The following is a 13,954-nucleotide window of genomic DNA, read 5'->3' on the forward strand; positions in this document are numbered from 1 at the left end:
TTCCGTTTCTTCAAAATTTTCCCCTGACATTAGTATGGAAGAAGAATGCTCCCTGAAGGCTAATGGACACAGAATATGTGCTTGTTGTTCTTCCAAGTTATTTGTGCATGACCTTCAGATAAACTCTTCACTGGTCCATGCTGTGATTCAAGAGGGATGGAGGTTCCTGGTGCCTGCAGTACCCTGCAACTGGCCTTGGCTGAAGTGTAGTCGCTTCTGGGCCTTGAAGAAGGATCTCTAGTTTACTCTCTGATGTGAGCTTTCTAGTACAGCCCAGCAAAATTTTACCTGTTACCTGCAGGTTCTTGTGTATTTGCAAGGAGGGCTTTAAAAATGCCCACAGGATGCACACTCACACCCCTCCGTGGAAGAGCCTTCCAACATTCGTTCTTAGTTCTGTCCCACACTAGTTCATTTCCCACTTGGTGTTTGCATTGTTTTAGTCTGGTTAGTGTCAAACACCTGCGTTCAATGCAGACTCTGCTCCCTTCTCTTACCCCATCCCAAATCTGGGAGGATTGATCTGAGCAACGGAGAATTTTAGAGCATTGACTCTCATGAAGAGACTGCAGAAAGGCTGACAGTAATAAATCAATCATGAGTATTCGCCACAGTGGACACAGATGCAGGCAGTTTCAGCCTCAAATAAGTAATAATTGATTTTTCAATCAGCTTGGCATTTAACGTGTTGGCGACTGTAATAAACGCGAACAAATCATTAGTACCAGACAACGTGTTTTCACTTTCTTAGCAACAGTCCAGACTTTGACGAGGAGTTGCCTAAATAAATGCAACAAAAGCATCTCTCTCTCCTTCTGGTTACTCATATATCTCATGAGGATTGTAATAGCATCCCTAGTTGTCCTTTTATGTGTGCCCTGTCTGGAAGAACAGAACCCTCATTTCTGTTAGGGCCGCTACAAGCTCTTCCAATATGTATCTTTTAACATTTGACAAACTTGCAAACTGCCTCTCTGTCCCCTTATCTATCCACCTTTCTCTTTTTTTCCCTTCCTTCCTGCTATTTTTAAAGTTTCTCTAAGACAAAGCCTCATCCCTTTGCTTGATTGCCTTCAGCTCCCTGTGGAGGTATCTTGACAGGACCAGCAGGAGTGATCTTGTCCCCGCAGTACCCAGAGCCCTACCCGCCGGGGAAGGAGTGTGACTGGAAGCTGACCGTCTCTCCTGACTATGTCATCGCCTTGGTATTCAATATGTACGTACCTGAGAGCTGTTTGGGTCCCCTTCTCTGGCTGCATGTGGGGATGGGGAGTCCCAGCTGTGGGGCACTGCCTGGGTGAGCCAGGGGGTTCATGACCCACCTGTGGGTCATGATCTACCTGGAGAAACCAAACCGAACCTGCTAGGACTGGGCCCGTAGTCCTCAGTAATCTGTTCTCAAATGTTACCTTAATTTGGGAGGATGTGCACATATTTCAACTGCAGCTCCTCCTTGATATGTGCATGGCTTTTAGAGAACATGTCCATGTAACTAGAAGAAGACAGGAAACCCCCGTGACTTCACAGGACGTAAGATTACATGCTCTGGACTGTATCACTGGCCTCGATTCTTTACATAAGGAATGGAGATAGAAATGTCCTGTGCTTAGCAGAGGAGCTGCCTGGGGGCAGAAACAGTCTCTCGGCTGTGTGGTTGTGCAGCCCATCAATACCACAGCCTCTCTTGTTCTCCGAGGGGCTGCTGTAGCATGCTCGTGCTTTAAGCTCTCTTCCTCTGTTTTCAAAGCTTCAGTTTGGAGCCTGGCTATGATTTCCTTCATATTTATGATGGACCCGATTCACTCAGCCCCCTGATTGGAAGCTTTTATGGCTCCCAGCTACCCGAGAGGATAGAGAGCAGCAGTAACAGCCTCTTCCTTGCTTTCCGAAGCGATGCGTCTGTCAGCAACACTGGATTTGTCATTGACTACACAGGTAAGAGCTGCCCGGGGGTGCGCCTGGCCCAGCTAACTCAAAGTACTTGGGATTTTACCTGCATTTATTGTCAGGTTAGACTACCTAGTTGAACCAGGTGGGAGAAGCTCTAGAAGCTATGGAAAGCTCTCTTCAGACAGTAACCCTGCTGCCTCTCCTGCTATCACCAAAGCTGCTGAAGATGCACAGTGGGCAAAAGCAGGAGATGCAGAGAGGGGATTCTGCAGGCTGGCAGAAGAGACAGTGACATAAGGTAGATAAGAGCAGCATAAAAGGCCTGTCATGTGGCTGGGGATCACTTTTTTGTGGCTTCAGCTCTAACGGTGAGAGACATGGGCAGTGGTTAGAGTTTTCCCTGGATGCTTTTGCCTCTCTGTTGATGGAGCAAGCTGAGAGGTGACAGACCTGGCACTGCTGCTCTGAGAGACAGGGAGCAAAAGGAAGGCTTTGGCAGAGCATGTTTCTTGTTTGTGCACAGAATAGATAGAAGAATGGAGTCGTTACAAACTCTAGTGAAAAATATGCTCTGAAAAGCTGGGTCTGATGAGCCATGATTATGCAACACAGAGAAAAGGATTAAGAACTGCAAAAAACAGGGCTACAAAGAAATGATTCTTCAAGCCTACTCTGGCCTATATATACTAGCTTGCAGTATGGGAAAAAAAGTATTGATAGCTTCAGATGTCCTGGATGTGTGCCACTATAAAACATGGCTTTGTATCCATGGTGTACACTGTGAAACAGGCTGTTGGCCCAACTGTGTGCTGCGGGAGCAGTAATGGCTTGTGCTAGAGAGCTGATGGGCTGCTGCTTTCTCCGTGTGCTTGGGCAATTCTCTTTTCCAGTACCCTATATTCAGTCTGTAGCTTCTGCTGTTGAATTTACCTGACCAGATATTAAGAGATAGTTAAATGGCAATTCCTATTATGTATACCGAACAGATTAATTTCCCTGCAGTGAAATTATGAAATAATAAGATGAAGACAACTGGTACTGCTTAAGATTCAAGAGATTAAAAGTTTTCTGCCCTCATTAGAATTAATTTTACTGAAGATTAAGTCTTGGGTTTTTTCTTCTTTTCCCTTTTCCTTTTGGGTAGCCATAAAGTAGTTAACAAATGAAATCTCATTAAATTAGGGTTGTTGTGTGATGCGTTTTTCTCCTAAATACTCCTACGGTGTTAATCGCGCCTACATACTTCCCACAAAGCCAAACTGCTGGGAGAAAAGAATGAGGCTTTAAGTTTGCTCATTAATTTCCCCGCACTTTAAAAGGAGCCCAGGATTCAAGTCTGAGAAGCAGCAGAAAATAGAACTTTGGGGAATTGAAGGAAGAAGAAAAGCAAGGCAGGGGGGGAGCACGGGTGAAGGAAAATCAAATGCCAAGCTCGGCTCCTTGCCAGCGGGGAATCCCAAGTACAGTTCAAAGACGCTGTCCCTCTCAGCCTCCTCGTTGTGTTCGGTCAGTGTTGCAGCCCACGTAGGCTTCTGCCCTTACCTCCCTAAATACCCTGTATCACCTGTGCCAGTCGTATGTGAAATGCAGCTAATTCCAGGGGCTTTGTAGTCCCCTTTTGGTGGTGTTTGGGTGGAAAAAAACCAAAGCAGCCATCTGTCAGTACCCTCCTTGAAATCCTGCATCTTCTCTGGGACTGGGACTGTATCGCTAGCCTGGAGCTATGGTGTGTCGGGTGAATTTCAAACAGCTTCAGCACTTCATTTGAAATTGTTTCAGGGGCAATGGCTCTTCAAGAGAAAGTTGTCCTCTGGGGCCAGGAGGAATGGAGAAAACAGTGAGAAAAGAATGAATTTGTCTTTTACTATGCTGATTTTTGCATGGAGCATGACAGTGAGAGTGAAGTGGGACTGCAGCAATGCCATAGGAAGGTGTTTGAGGGCAGATCTTCAGCTAGGCAATTTCCCGGTTTATCTACACTGATGTACTACACCAGCAAGATTTTTGATAGATGAGCACATATCATTGCTTTGTACCTGTGATGCGCTGTCAGCTGGGCAGCAGAATGAAAAATCAAACTAAGGTTATTAGCAAAAAAATGCACTTCCCCCATGCACTGTTAAATTATTACATTTAAATTGTTTACTGTCTGCATAAAGCTTTGGATTGGTTCAAAGGGTAAGGTGAAACTTAAATAGTTCGGGGGATTTCAGCTGGGGAGAAATTTATCCTTTGGGGTGACTTAGCCATAGCGAGTAGATTTTGGCTTGGGGCTGGCTTCTGAAAAGGAAGAAATGCTTTCCTCAGGCACCCTGTTGTAGGTCTGGGGAAGTTATCACAGTCCTTAACAAAGTGCTTGTCTGCAACACTAGTTAATGCTGTTTTTTTGAAAGCAGTGTGCTTTGTTCATAGCAGATTCACTAGAGCCCAACAACTCTTAGTCTACCAAAGCAAAAGGATGATAAGTTCTTCGTTACAAAATAGGAAAGACAGTTGCAAAACAAGAGCATAAACACAGGAAGGAGATTGCTTCTGATCTACCTACAAAGTGTCTCTTGTTCCAGTTATTGCTTAAGATTTAACCGTCTCCAGTTGATTTTCAAGACCCCTTTGCGTGAGGGTCTCCCATTAAGCTGCTGTTGCCAGAAAATGCTCCTAGATACCCTTTCAAATTTGACTGGGGATGAATCTGTATGGTAGGGATTATCTTTTCGCATTGGGAAATCAGCTGAATTCTAATAATCAGTTCGCATTGCATCATCTTGCAAACCACAGATTTTGAGAGGCATTTTACGTATTCATAATGATATTTTTAAACCAAGACCACACTTTATGAGTGATGTAAAAGGCAGGCTGGTCATTTGGAGAGCTTTCCCAGGTTGTCCCCCTAAGATATTCTCTGTGTGTTGTGGATTTGCAGTCATGGACATAAAAGCGGGTCAAACTCCATTAAGTCCCTGCCTCCATCCAAGCAACACATCCTGGTGCTTTGGTACCGAATGGGACCCAAGTTGCATATTCAGGTTTGGCTCCTCATGCTTAGGGCAGAAAGCGGGAAGGAGTTTCCAGGTCGGATGCTCCAAGGCAGTAGGTTTTCTCATGCTTTCTTAGTGCTTCCTGTTTCTGTTGGAGGCCAAAAGTGAAGAGGCGTGAAATTGAAAGCAAATGAAGCAAAACCGATTACTTTTCACCCATCCAAAGGAGTGGGGAAAAAAAGGGAAAAAAAAAAACCTTATTTCAAATCCGTTATTATTTTGCCAGAACTATTTTGCCCATCCTGAGCATATAAACATATACTCAGCATTACTTATGGGTTAGTTAAGGTGGAAATTCCCCACAGAAACGCTGTTCTGCAAAATCTGTTGCAAGGCAAGCTGTTTAAAAACATCTAGTACTGCTTGCTGTTAAAAAGGTCAGAAATAGGAAATGATGCTTGACCCTGAAACAACTTGCATTTGAAAACACAGATCTGTTCTTTGGGAAAGGCGGTCCAGTTTCCTGGGGTGAGTTCTGACTGTGCTCCTGGTGCCTGGCGTGGCAGCAGCCTCTCCGCGTGGGGTGCCAAGGCTGCACCTGACGTGGGAGATGCTCATGTAATCTGTCCTTTCTTCCGTATATGATGACTGCTGTGAAAAACTCTTTTAGGCAATTTCTCTGGGTGTTGCTGTAAGGCTTAACGCTTATTAAAGGCTTGCACATGTTCACAGAGAAGGAGCTCGTGGTGTGCTGGGCAGACCAGCGCTCTCTGATGGAGCTGTTCTTGAACACGCAGATAAAAGCCTGACCTCCTCGTCTAGGAGCTCCTGCAGGCTTTGAGCTTTCCTTGGGAAAGGAGAGGGGAATCACAGAAAACTTCTTCTTTCTGTGGACTAATGAGCCAGTTCTCATGGCATTTTTGTCTTGACTCTTTCCTAAACATTTGGCAGCCTGACTCCATGTTAATTGGGACATCAGGGTGAAGTCCTTGATTTCTGAAGGGTGTGACTGAACGTAAAACATTAATTCTAAATGAGCAAGCACTTTGTAGCCCAATAAATCAAAGGCTGTGGAAGCTGTGGCTTTTTTACATCCCTCTATGAGTCTCTTTCTGTCACCACGCAACCAAATACTTCCTTAAGTTTGAGCTCCTGCCTCCCGTTGTAGCCTACTGCTGAGGATCTTTGGGGCAGTTCATCAGCGGAGGAGTGTTCAGCTGGAGAATTGTGTAGGACTAGTGTCAGGATGCATCGTCATCCAAGGTGAGTGGTGTCCCTGAAGGCACAGACCCTCAAGGGAACAGAAACAGTCAAGAACGAGGAAAACACAACAAAAGCAGCGGGGTCATCTCTCAACAATCAGCCACCACCCCCTTTTCAGCAGCCAGCAGAGTGACTTGAGCGCTGAACATCACGATTTTTCAAAGCAAGAGCAGAGACTGAGATCAAGCACATGGCTGAGACATCTGACAGCTGGGTGGGAGGCTGATTGGCAGGTTGAAGCTGCATCGGCTCATTAGAAGAAAGGCAGTGAGGCTGTGCAAAATAACAAGAGAGGCAGAAAGTGGCCGTAAGAAAGCCGTTGGGTGCAGCTTTTGTATGAAAGGGTCTAAAACATTAACAATTTCGAGAAGTAAAGGCTTGCAGAGTGAAGAAATATTTTGGACATGTAGATGAAGCATTGACTCTTGTAAATGGCTTGTGTGCTGAAGCGAACTCTGAGCTCTGCAACTGCACCACTCATCTTCAGTGCCCTGGCCGACTGATGCCCAAAGCGATTTGTTCACCTCTGTGGGTTGTGGTGAGCAGTCTGTGCCAGAACATTCCTCGGACTTGCAGTAATGGTAAGGGCTGCCTGCTTGCTTCTCCAACTGCTGCTGATGTGTCACAAGCATGAGGAAGAATGAGGAGAGAATATGTTCATCCAGCTGACCCGCACACTAAGGACTTTGCTTTCCAGTGCTGTGACTAAAACAAGCTCTTTGGTCCTCATATCTTACTCATCACAATCAAGATTTGTGTTTTGTGTCTAGCTGGTGTCTCAGCAGGACCTTCTGTCAGATCACACACGGCCAATAATGGGATAAAAACATAGACTGAATTCTTTTGTCTTAGAACCCAACTCTTCTCTGCAATGTCCTCAGTATCAAAGCTCTCTTTTGAGCATGGTGTGAATCACGCTTCTAGGCACATGTGTGTATCTTCCCAGGCTCAGATAAAGTGGAACATCCTATTTTCTGGTTGGACAGCAAAGGAAGAGCGACTTGTCCAAACTTCATGGAGCCAGACACAAGCATGGAAGAGGGCCCGGGAGTCCCAGCGCCCCCCCAGCACTGCCCCTTAGGCTCTGTCCCTTTGAGAGCGGAGGCATTGCCTACGGGTCACTCACTGACCACAACCAGGCCACAAGCAGCTTGTGAGGTGGCTTCACAGAGCCACTTGGTCATGATTTAAGGTCTGATGATACAGGTGCGTGATGGTCTCTGAGGAGCGTTGAGGGTTCACCAGGATGTGGCTCCCAGAACTGGGAACTGGTGTTCTAGGGAAAAACAGCCTGTTGTGCCCTGTTTACCTGGATCACTAGCTAGTTGGACAGCCATTGTGTAAAGAAAACCATAAAGCTAATCCTGTTTTTCACTGGGAACGAGGTGGGAGGAGAGGGGAGAACAAAAGCAAGATCTGGGGGCTTGACTGTTTTCTCCTTCTCCCCTCCAACCCCTCCCCAAATACTAAAAAGCCCGTGATTTAATGCTTAAACGCATTATAATTGTTCACAGACCCACTGCTCTCAGAAAAGCCCTCATCTTTAATGAGCAATTTCCAAATGACAAAAGAGCAGGATTAATCAAAGCCTCTAATTATATTTCATGCAGAAAAAAAAAAAAAAAAAAAGGGCAAAAAAGAAAAAAGCCCTCAGAAGAAGGAAAGAAATATCCAAGTCCTGACGGCTCTTAGTCTTTACTGGAATTTTCGTATGTAAATGGGGTTTTTAACTCTGCAGGGCATAGTGAACAGAGAGAAAAATGTCTTCATTTTGTCTAACTGCTTGTAATCATTTTGCAATAATTGCAGCCATGCTGCACATCTGGAGAGCCAACCAGCTAGCACGCGGCACTATGTATTTTCGTGGTGAGAGCGGACAGCTCTTAGATACTGGTATGATAGGTGCCAAGGAGATAATGTGAGCAGATGTAGCACATCTGAAATATGTTGTATGTTCAATCTGTGTTTATATGCCCTAATTTGCAGAGTTCCTTGCAGCCTGCCTCCTGTTGAAGAGGGAGAGCGAGTGTAGATAGTTGCCTTGTTGGTTGGATTTTGGGTACCAGTTAATTTGTATGAACTGAAGGTTTCCTTCTTGCTTGTGCTTGTGCTGGAGCTGAGCATCAGCAAATGGTCTGGACCAGAATTTGACCCGTGTAATTCCCGGATTCAGCAGCATGAGAGAATGCTTGAAATCTAAACCCTGCAAACAGTGCTAGTCTTTGTAATATGCTTAAGTGAGATTCCCAGACAAGAAAAGCACAAAAAACGTGCTGTTGTCCACAATTTGAAAATCGCTCTATCAGAGCAGTAAAGATCTTGGCAATTTTATCTTACAGAAAATCCCAGGGAGTCCTGCTTTGATCCTGGCTCAATTAAGAACGGTACACGGGTGGGTACAGACCTGAAACTGGGATCCACCATTACCTACTACTGTGACGGCGGGTATGATATTGAAGGAGTCTCCACGCTGACGTGCATAATGGGAGAAGATGGAAAACCCACGTGGAACAGACCTCGACCTACCTGTACAGGTAAGGCCCATGGGGAAAGGCGAGGAGAGGATGATCTGCCTAGCACAAAATACTTCAGCAGTTTATCTAGTTGCAAAGCTTGTTGTTACTTTTGTATAGAACTGCTTGCAAGGGGACAGAGATGGTTTTCCTCGGTGTTTCATAATCCTTCCATTTTTTAACACCCTAGGGTCAGGAAAAGCTGACTTATATGAGGATTCTTGAACCTTCGTTTTAAAAAGAGAAAAAACTGAACAGAGCAGCTATGTGCATAGCAAAACCTGTTTCCCTAGTGCAGAGCAGGATTCAACAACTTAAACATCTGTTCAACTTAATCCCTACTAATCAAAGCCCTTGAGCATGTGCTTTCGCGAGCAGGGTCATAATTTACTGAGAAAACAGACAATTTTGTCTTAGGGGCTCTGTGTTGGGGTTTTGTTGTTTTGTTTCATTTTCTGGCTTAATGAGAAAATGGTTTAAATGACGGGTTTGCAGCCAGGCCTTCTTAGCATAAGAAGTGACGGAAGAGAGAGCTGTCAGTCTGGGTTGACTGGAGGAATGAGATCTCTGGCTCGAAAGGCCCTGGTGGGGGGAGCGCTGTTCCCACTGCAGCCGGGCTCCTGCTGCTGAGAGAGGGCAAAAGGAGCAGGACTCGGTTCTGTCAAGCCCTGAGCTTCAAGAGCCGATGGAGAGCAGTGCAAATCACCCATTAGCTACAACACCACACATGGCATCCCTTAGCCTCAGCATGGTCTTAATAATTAAATGTGAAGCAGGCATGAACTCAGGTTAGGATAAGCCTTATTTTTCTTAATAAGAACTTGCAGCAAGAGCTGCAATGCCTGAAGCACGGAATCGATCATAGGTCGGGGCAGCTGACACTGCACGGAATTACAAAATGTGGGCAGAGATGGATTTGAAAGCAGTGGGAAAAAAGGCTGATGGTTCGAGGCAGGCTTTGGTAAGGGTACACTCAGCGATCTCTTCTCAACTTTCTCTTGCAGCACCCTGTGGCGGTCAGTACACAGGCTCAGACGGCGTAGTCCTTTCTCCAAATTACCCCCAGAATTACACCAGTGGACAAGTCTGCTTGTACTTCATCGTTGTGCCAAAGGACTACGGTATATTTTTGTCAGATTTTCAGACACCTGAAAACCTGTTTTACTGTCTCTTGTTTGAGTTTGTTTAGATGAAGCAGTAGAATAAGTACATATGTAAATAAATATAAGGGAGGTTGGAAAATACTTAGTGGCACTGTTGCATGCTACTTATACTTTGTTGTGGTCAGTAAAGATTTTTCTGAATTTCAAAATTATCAAAAATGAGGAAAAGCACAAAACTAACAAAAAATATAGTGTTGTTATTCCCCTTCCAGTTCCTGCACTGTATCCGGTTGTGCAGTCGAAAAATCAGCAAAAAAATAATTTATGCTGCTTAATGCTAGCAGCAGACTCAGAAGACCTCAGAGAGTACAAAATGTATTTGCTATAAACACACATTAACTGAGTAAGGTTTTTTTTGTAGACACTATTTTGTCCTGTAATTTCACCAAGACCTGTGCATGATACACTTTTAAATGAACACAGTGCAATTACAGATCACAGGAAACCACCTTTTAGCTGAGGGAGAGCCTGCTGGTAGATGCAGTTCTGACAGCTCCAAATCTGTGTTTCGGTAACATGCTCGAATGAGTCGATACTCTGCAACTATTTGCTCATGCAGTCTGTCTACTGAATTGCAACCTCAATGTGCATTAAAGCCAGGCCCATTTCAGTGAACCATCGTGCTTTTTATAGACTCCAATGGCACTTCATTTTGGTCAGAGGTTGGATAAAAGAGCGATGGACATTCTAGGAACTTTTGAGTCAGCTAGCTGGATGGGTATTAGTATTGGTTAACATATTTTCTTACTTGAAGGGAATTTAATGCTCCTTAAAACCACTTGCACTGACAGCCCGGTCAGGCTCTAAATTCTGTTATTTGGTACAGCTTCGCAGTGCATTATATCGATGTAGCTCTAGTCAGTCCCTATGGCCTTTTCAGTTGTTTATGATTTCCTTTGCTAAGATTATTGCAAGGTGCAAAATAAGGATACTGTGTTCAGGCTTCAGTTAAAAGCTCCTTTCACTGGAATTGCCCTTCAGGCTGTATGGATCTAGGTTGTGTCCAAGTTCCTGGATTTAACTGATGAAATAGAACATTGTTCTCTTACACTTTTTAACCTGCTTTACTCTAGCTGATCTTGATATTGTCTTAAGAAACAAAATACCTAGTGGGTTAGGCAGGCTGGATCTACAAGTGTGACTTCTGCCTACGGTAGGATGACAGCTAAATTAGTTTCTCTTCTCCACCCGCTACCTTTCAATAGCTTCATTAAAAACAACCAGAAAACCATTAGTAGCAAATGTTATGCATTTCCCTTCTCTTTCACTTCTCTGATTCTGTGGACAGCAGGCGTCAGGGTGTGCTATCGTCACTTTTTCAGTGTTCCCAGCATCAAAGCTGTGCTGGAAACCTGAATGTGCAGGAAACAAATGTTGTAGCTCGGTGGATGATGAATTTCACAGCAAGAGATCTCTCAGCTTGCGAATCTGCAACTGGGCACTTACAACTTAAAAATGTGAAGCTAGGAGAGGAGACGGGGGGGAAAGGCAGATTTGGAAGGGGAATAAAAGCAGTTATTGTATTCTGAAAAATAAATAACTGAAGAATTTTTATGCTAGTTTATTAAAAAAAAAAAAAGCACACCTCTAATTCCCTCATTATTTTTTCTCCCTTTTTATAAATTCTGCTTGCTCCTAAAGTGCATTTGCAATGTATGCAGTGAGACCCGGAGCACTGAATGGCTTACTTATTAGCAGTCTGTGTAGACAGGCCTAGGACTGACTGTGTATAAAATTGTGGGTGTGCTCTATCCCTAGCATTGGTCCTCCCTGACCAGAGCGGCTCAATCTAGAAATTAGGTTCTTCAGAAGAGGGATTGTTATTTTGTTCAGGTTTTGAACAATACCTAACCCAACAAGAGCCCAGTTCATGACAGAGGTTTAATACAAATAATAAATAATAATTATCTGTTAGTGAAATTACATACCTTGTGTTATGTAGGCAGGCAAACGGGATGATTCATAAAACAATTCCTTTTGGCCTATGAATCAGTGTTAAAGCCTACTGGCAAGTGAACATGGGGGAGGCTGGGTGCTGCTTCTGTTACGCCGACTTTGTGGATAAATAAAGGGCTCCCATCTTCCAGGGCTGTCAGTCAGGCCCTTTTTATCCTTGCCAAGCTCCTGAAATAAAAGAAGCTGAAATGTCTCAGTGCCAGGCCTTGGCAGTGCACGGGCTGCAGCGCTGCTCACCGCGCTGCCCGCCCTGACAGGCCCTCCTTCTCTTCGCAGTGGTCTTCGGGCAGTTTGCCTTCTTCCAGACGGCGCTCAACGATGTCATTGAAGTTCACGATGGCCCCAACCAGCATTCCCGGCTCCTCAGCTCCCTCTCAGGATCTCATACAGGTAAGGGACCTGTCCCTGTTGCTGCTGGAAAAAGTAAGGTAAAAACCACACTCTGCCATTTAACACCTTGCTCGGTGCAAAACAGTTTTGTGTGCAAGCCCTAGAGAGGCTTCAGCAAGCCACTTGCATAGCTAATGCTGTATTCTCTCTCCTCTGTTTTTCTTCTTTCTCCTCACCTAGGTGAATCACTACCATTAGCTACCACCAACCAGATTCTCATCAAATTTAGTTCCAAGGGTCAATCTACAGCCAAAGGTTTTCATTTTGTCTACCAAGGTGAGTATAGTTGTGTTCTGGAGGTGTATTTCGACTGGTGTTAGGAGATAATAGTCAAAAGTACATCGTGAAGTGTTGTGGACAGCATTAAATGCTTTCAACATCTGTGGTTTATTGCACTCTTTCTATCTGAACAGGAAATACCAAAGGAGATTAAGATTATTATTTTGATAGCAGGGGACTTGCAGGTTTCTTTGGTTCCCGTAGGTACTAAATGTTCAGACCTTCCACTTTCACTCAGCCCTCAGCCCTCACACATCCCAGGATTAGTATCAGAAGTATCTCATTGAGTCGTGCCCTGAGTACGCAGTGAATTCTTGGGATTTGTACCCAAGCAGGTTTTCCCACTGGCATTTTAGCACATTTCTCAGTGTAAGCAGCTGAACACTTGTCTAGCAGCTCTGCAAAATCCTTCCTCTCTGCATGTCATAGGCTTAGGTCTCCTGCTGTCATACTTTGGCCCCTTGATCTTTCCAGTAACAGCTTGCATGGCATTGGGCGAGTCCCACTTAGAGATTTTAAAGTAGTAAACAGAAAGCGATGTACAGACTAGTGGGAAAACAGAAGGGTTTTTCTCACCCACATGCTTTGTGTAGTTGTGGTTCAGCCAAACTTTTACGTGTACTGTACTGTAAAGTGAGGAAAGGCAGCAGGGGTAACCTGTACCTTCTCTGGGGTGAAGTAAGGCATGTTTGGGATTTTATAGCATACAGAGATTCTTTCTCTTTAAAATTCTGCCTAATTATTGTAAAACAACTAATTCTAATAGTAATTGTTGAAGATTTCACCAAAACAAGGATTTTTATGAAATCAGAAAAGATTACCTCCTCCTTCCTACACACTCTTCAGTGATTGCTGCAGTAGTAAAAGGAAGAGGCATGCCTATTTTTGACTCACCTTGCCACGATCTAATGGCATTTACTGTCATTTTTATACAAATGAGTTCTGTCTCTCCCAAAGCCTCTCCCACCCAGCCATACAGATGTATTGCAGGTTCCCCTGAGGTGAAGGCATCGGAAGCCTGAAGCAGCACGTTGAAAGCAGCCTCAACTGGAGAGTGGAGCTGAAGGGTCAAGCACACATCTGAGATTGTTTTGGTGGTTTGGAGAGAGGCCAAGCACATGCTCGTCAGCCACAAATGGCTGCACTGGGGCTATGTGAGCAGCGGCACAGATCCATAAATATTCTGGCTATCTTGGATGTGGCCAAAGTAGTGCATTGTCGTGAGCGGATCCTTTCTACCTCTCCGTTCCCCTCCCAAGGCCACTGACACGTTTCACAGCTCAGCACCTCACTGTCCCCTTTCCTAGGCAGTCCACGTACCAGTAGGAGAGCCATCGCGTGTGTGGCTTCTGGAGGAGTCAAAGGCACCATGGGTTAAATAAAAACATAGCATGATTTGACATTCATCTCTCTGAATCAAATGATAATCAAACAAACAATATAGCTAATGTGCTCATCATCTCTACGTTTTCCCCTATCCCAGCAACTCAGGCATTAAACACTAATAAATTGTAAAGCAACTCAG

At 44.6% G+C, this 13,954-nt stretch overlaps 1 protein-coding gene across 1 annotated transcript in view; it reads left to right on the forward strand.

Annotated features, from left to right (window-relative positions):
- The window catches only part of CSMD2 (CUB and Sushi multiple domains 2), a 300,763-nt gene that overhangs the window by 214,104 nt on the left and 72,705 nt on the right, over positions 1-13,954 (forward strand). The window contains 6 exon segments of the mRNA XM_048054254.2: positions 1,078-1,216; positions 1,748-1,935; positions 8,468-8,662; positions 9,646-9,762; positions 12,037-12,150; positions 12,331-12,426. Of these exon segments, the coding sequence (XP_047910211.2) occupies positions 1,078-1,216; positions 1,748-1,935; positions 8,468-8,662; positions 9,646-9,762; positions 12,037-12,150; positions 12,331-12,426 (849 nt within the window).

Source organism: Anser cygnoides, chromosome 24, assembly GCF_040182565.1.
Source record: "Anser cygnoides isolate HZ-2024a breed goose chromosome 24, Taihu_goose_T2T_genome, whole genome shotgun sequence".
NCBI classification, from domain to species: Eukaryota; Metazoa; Chordata; class Aves; order Anseriformes; family Anatidae; genus Anser; species Anser cygnoides.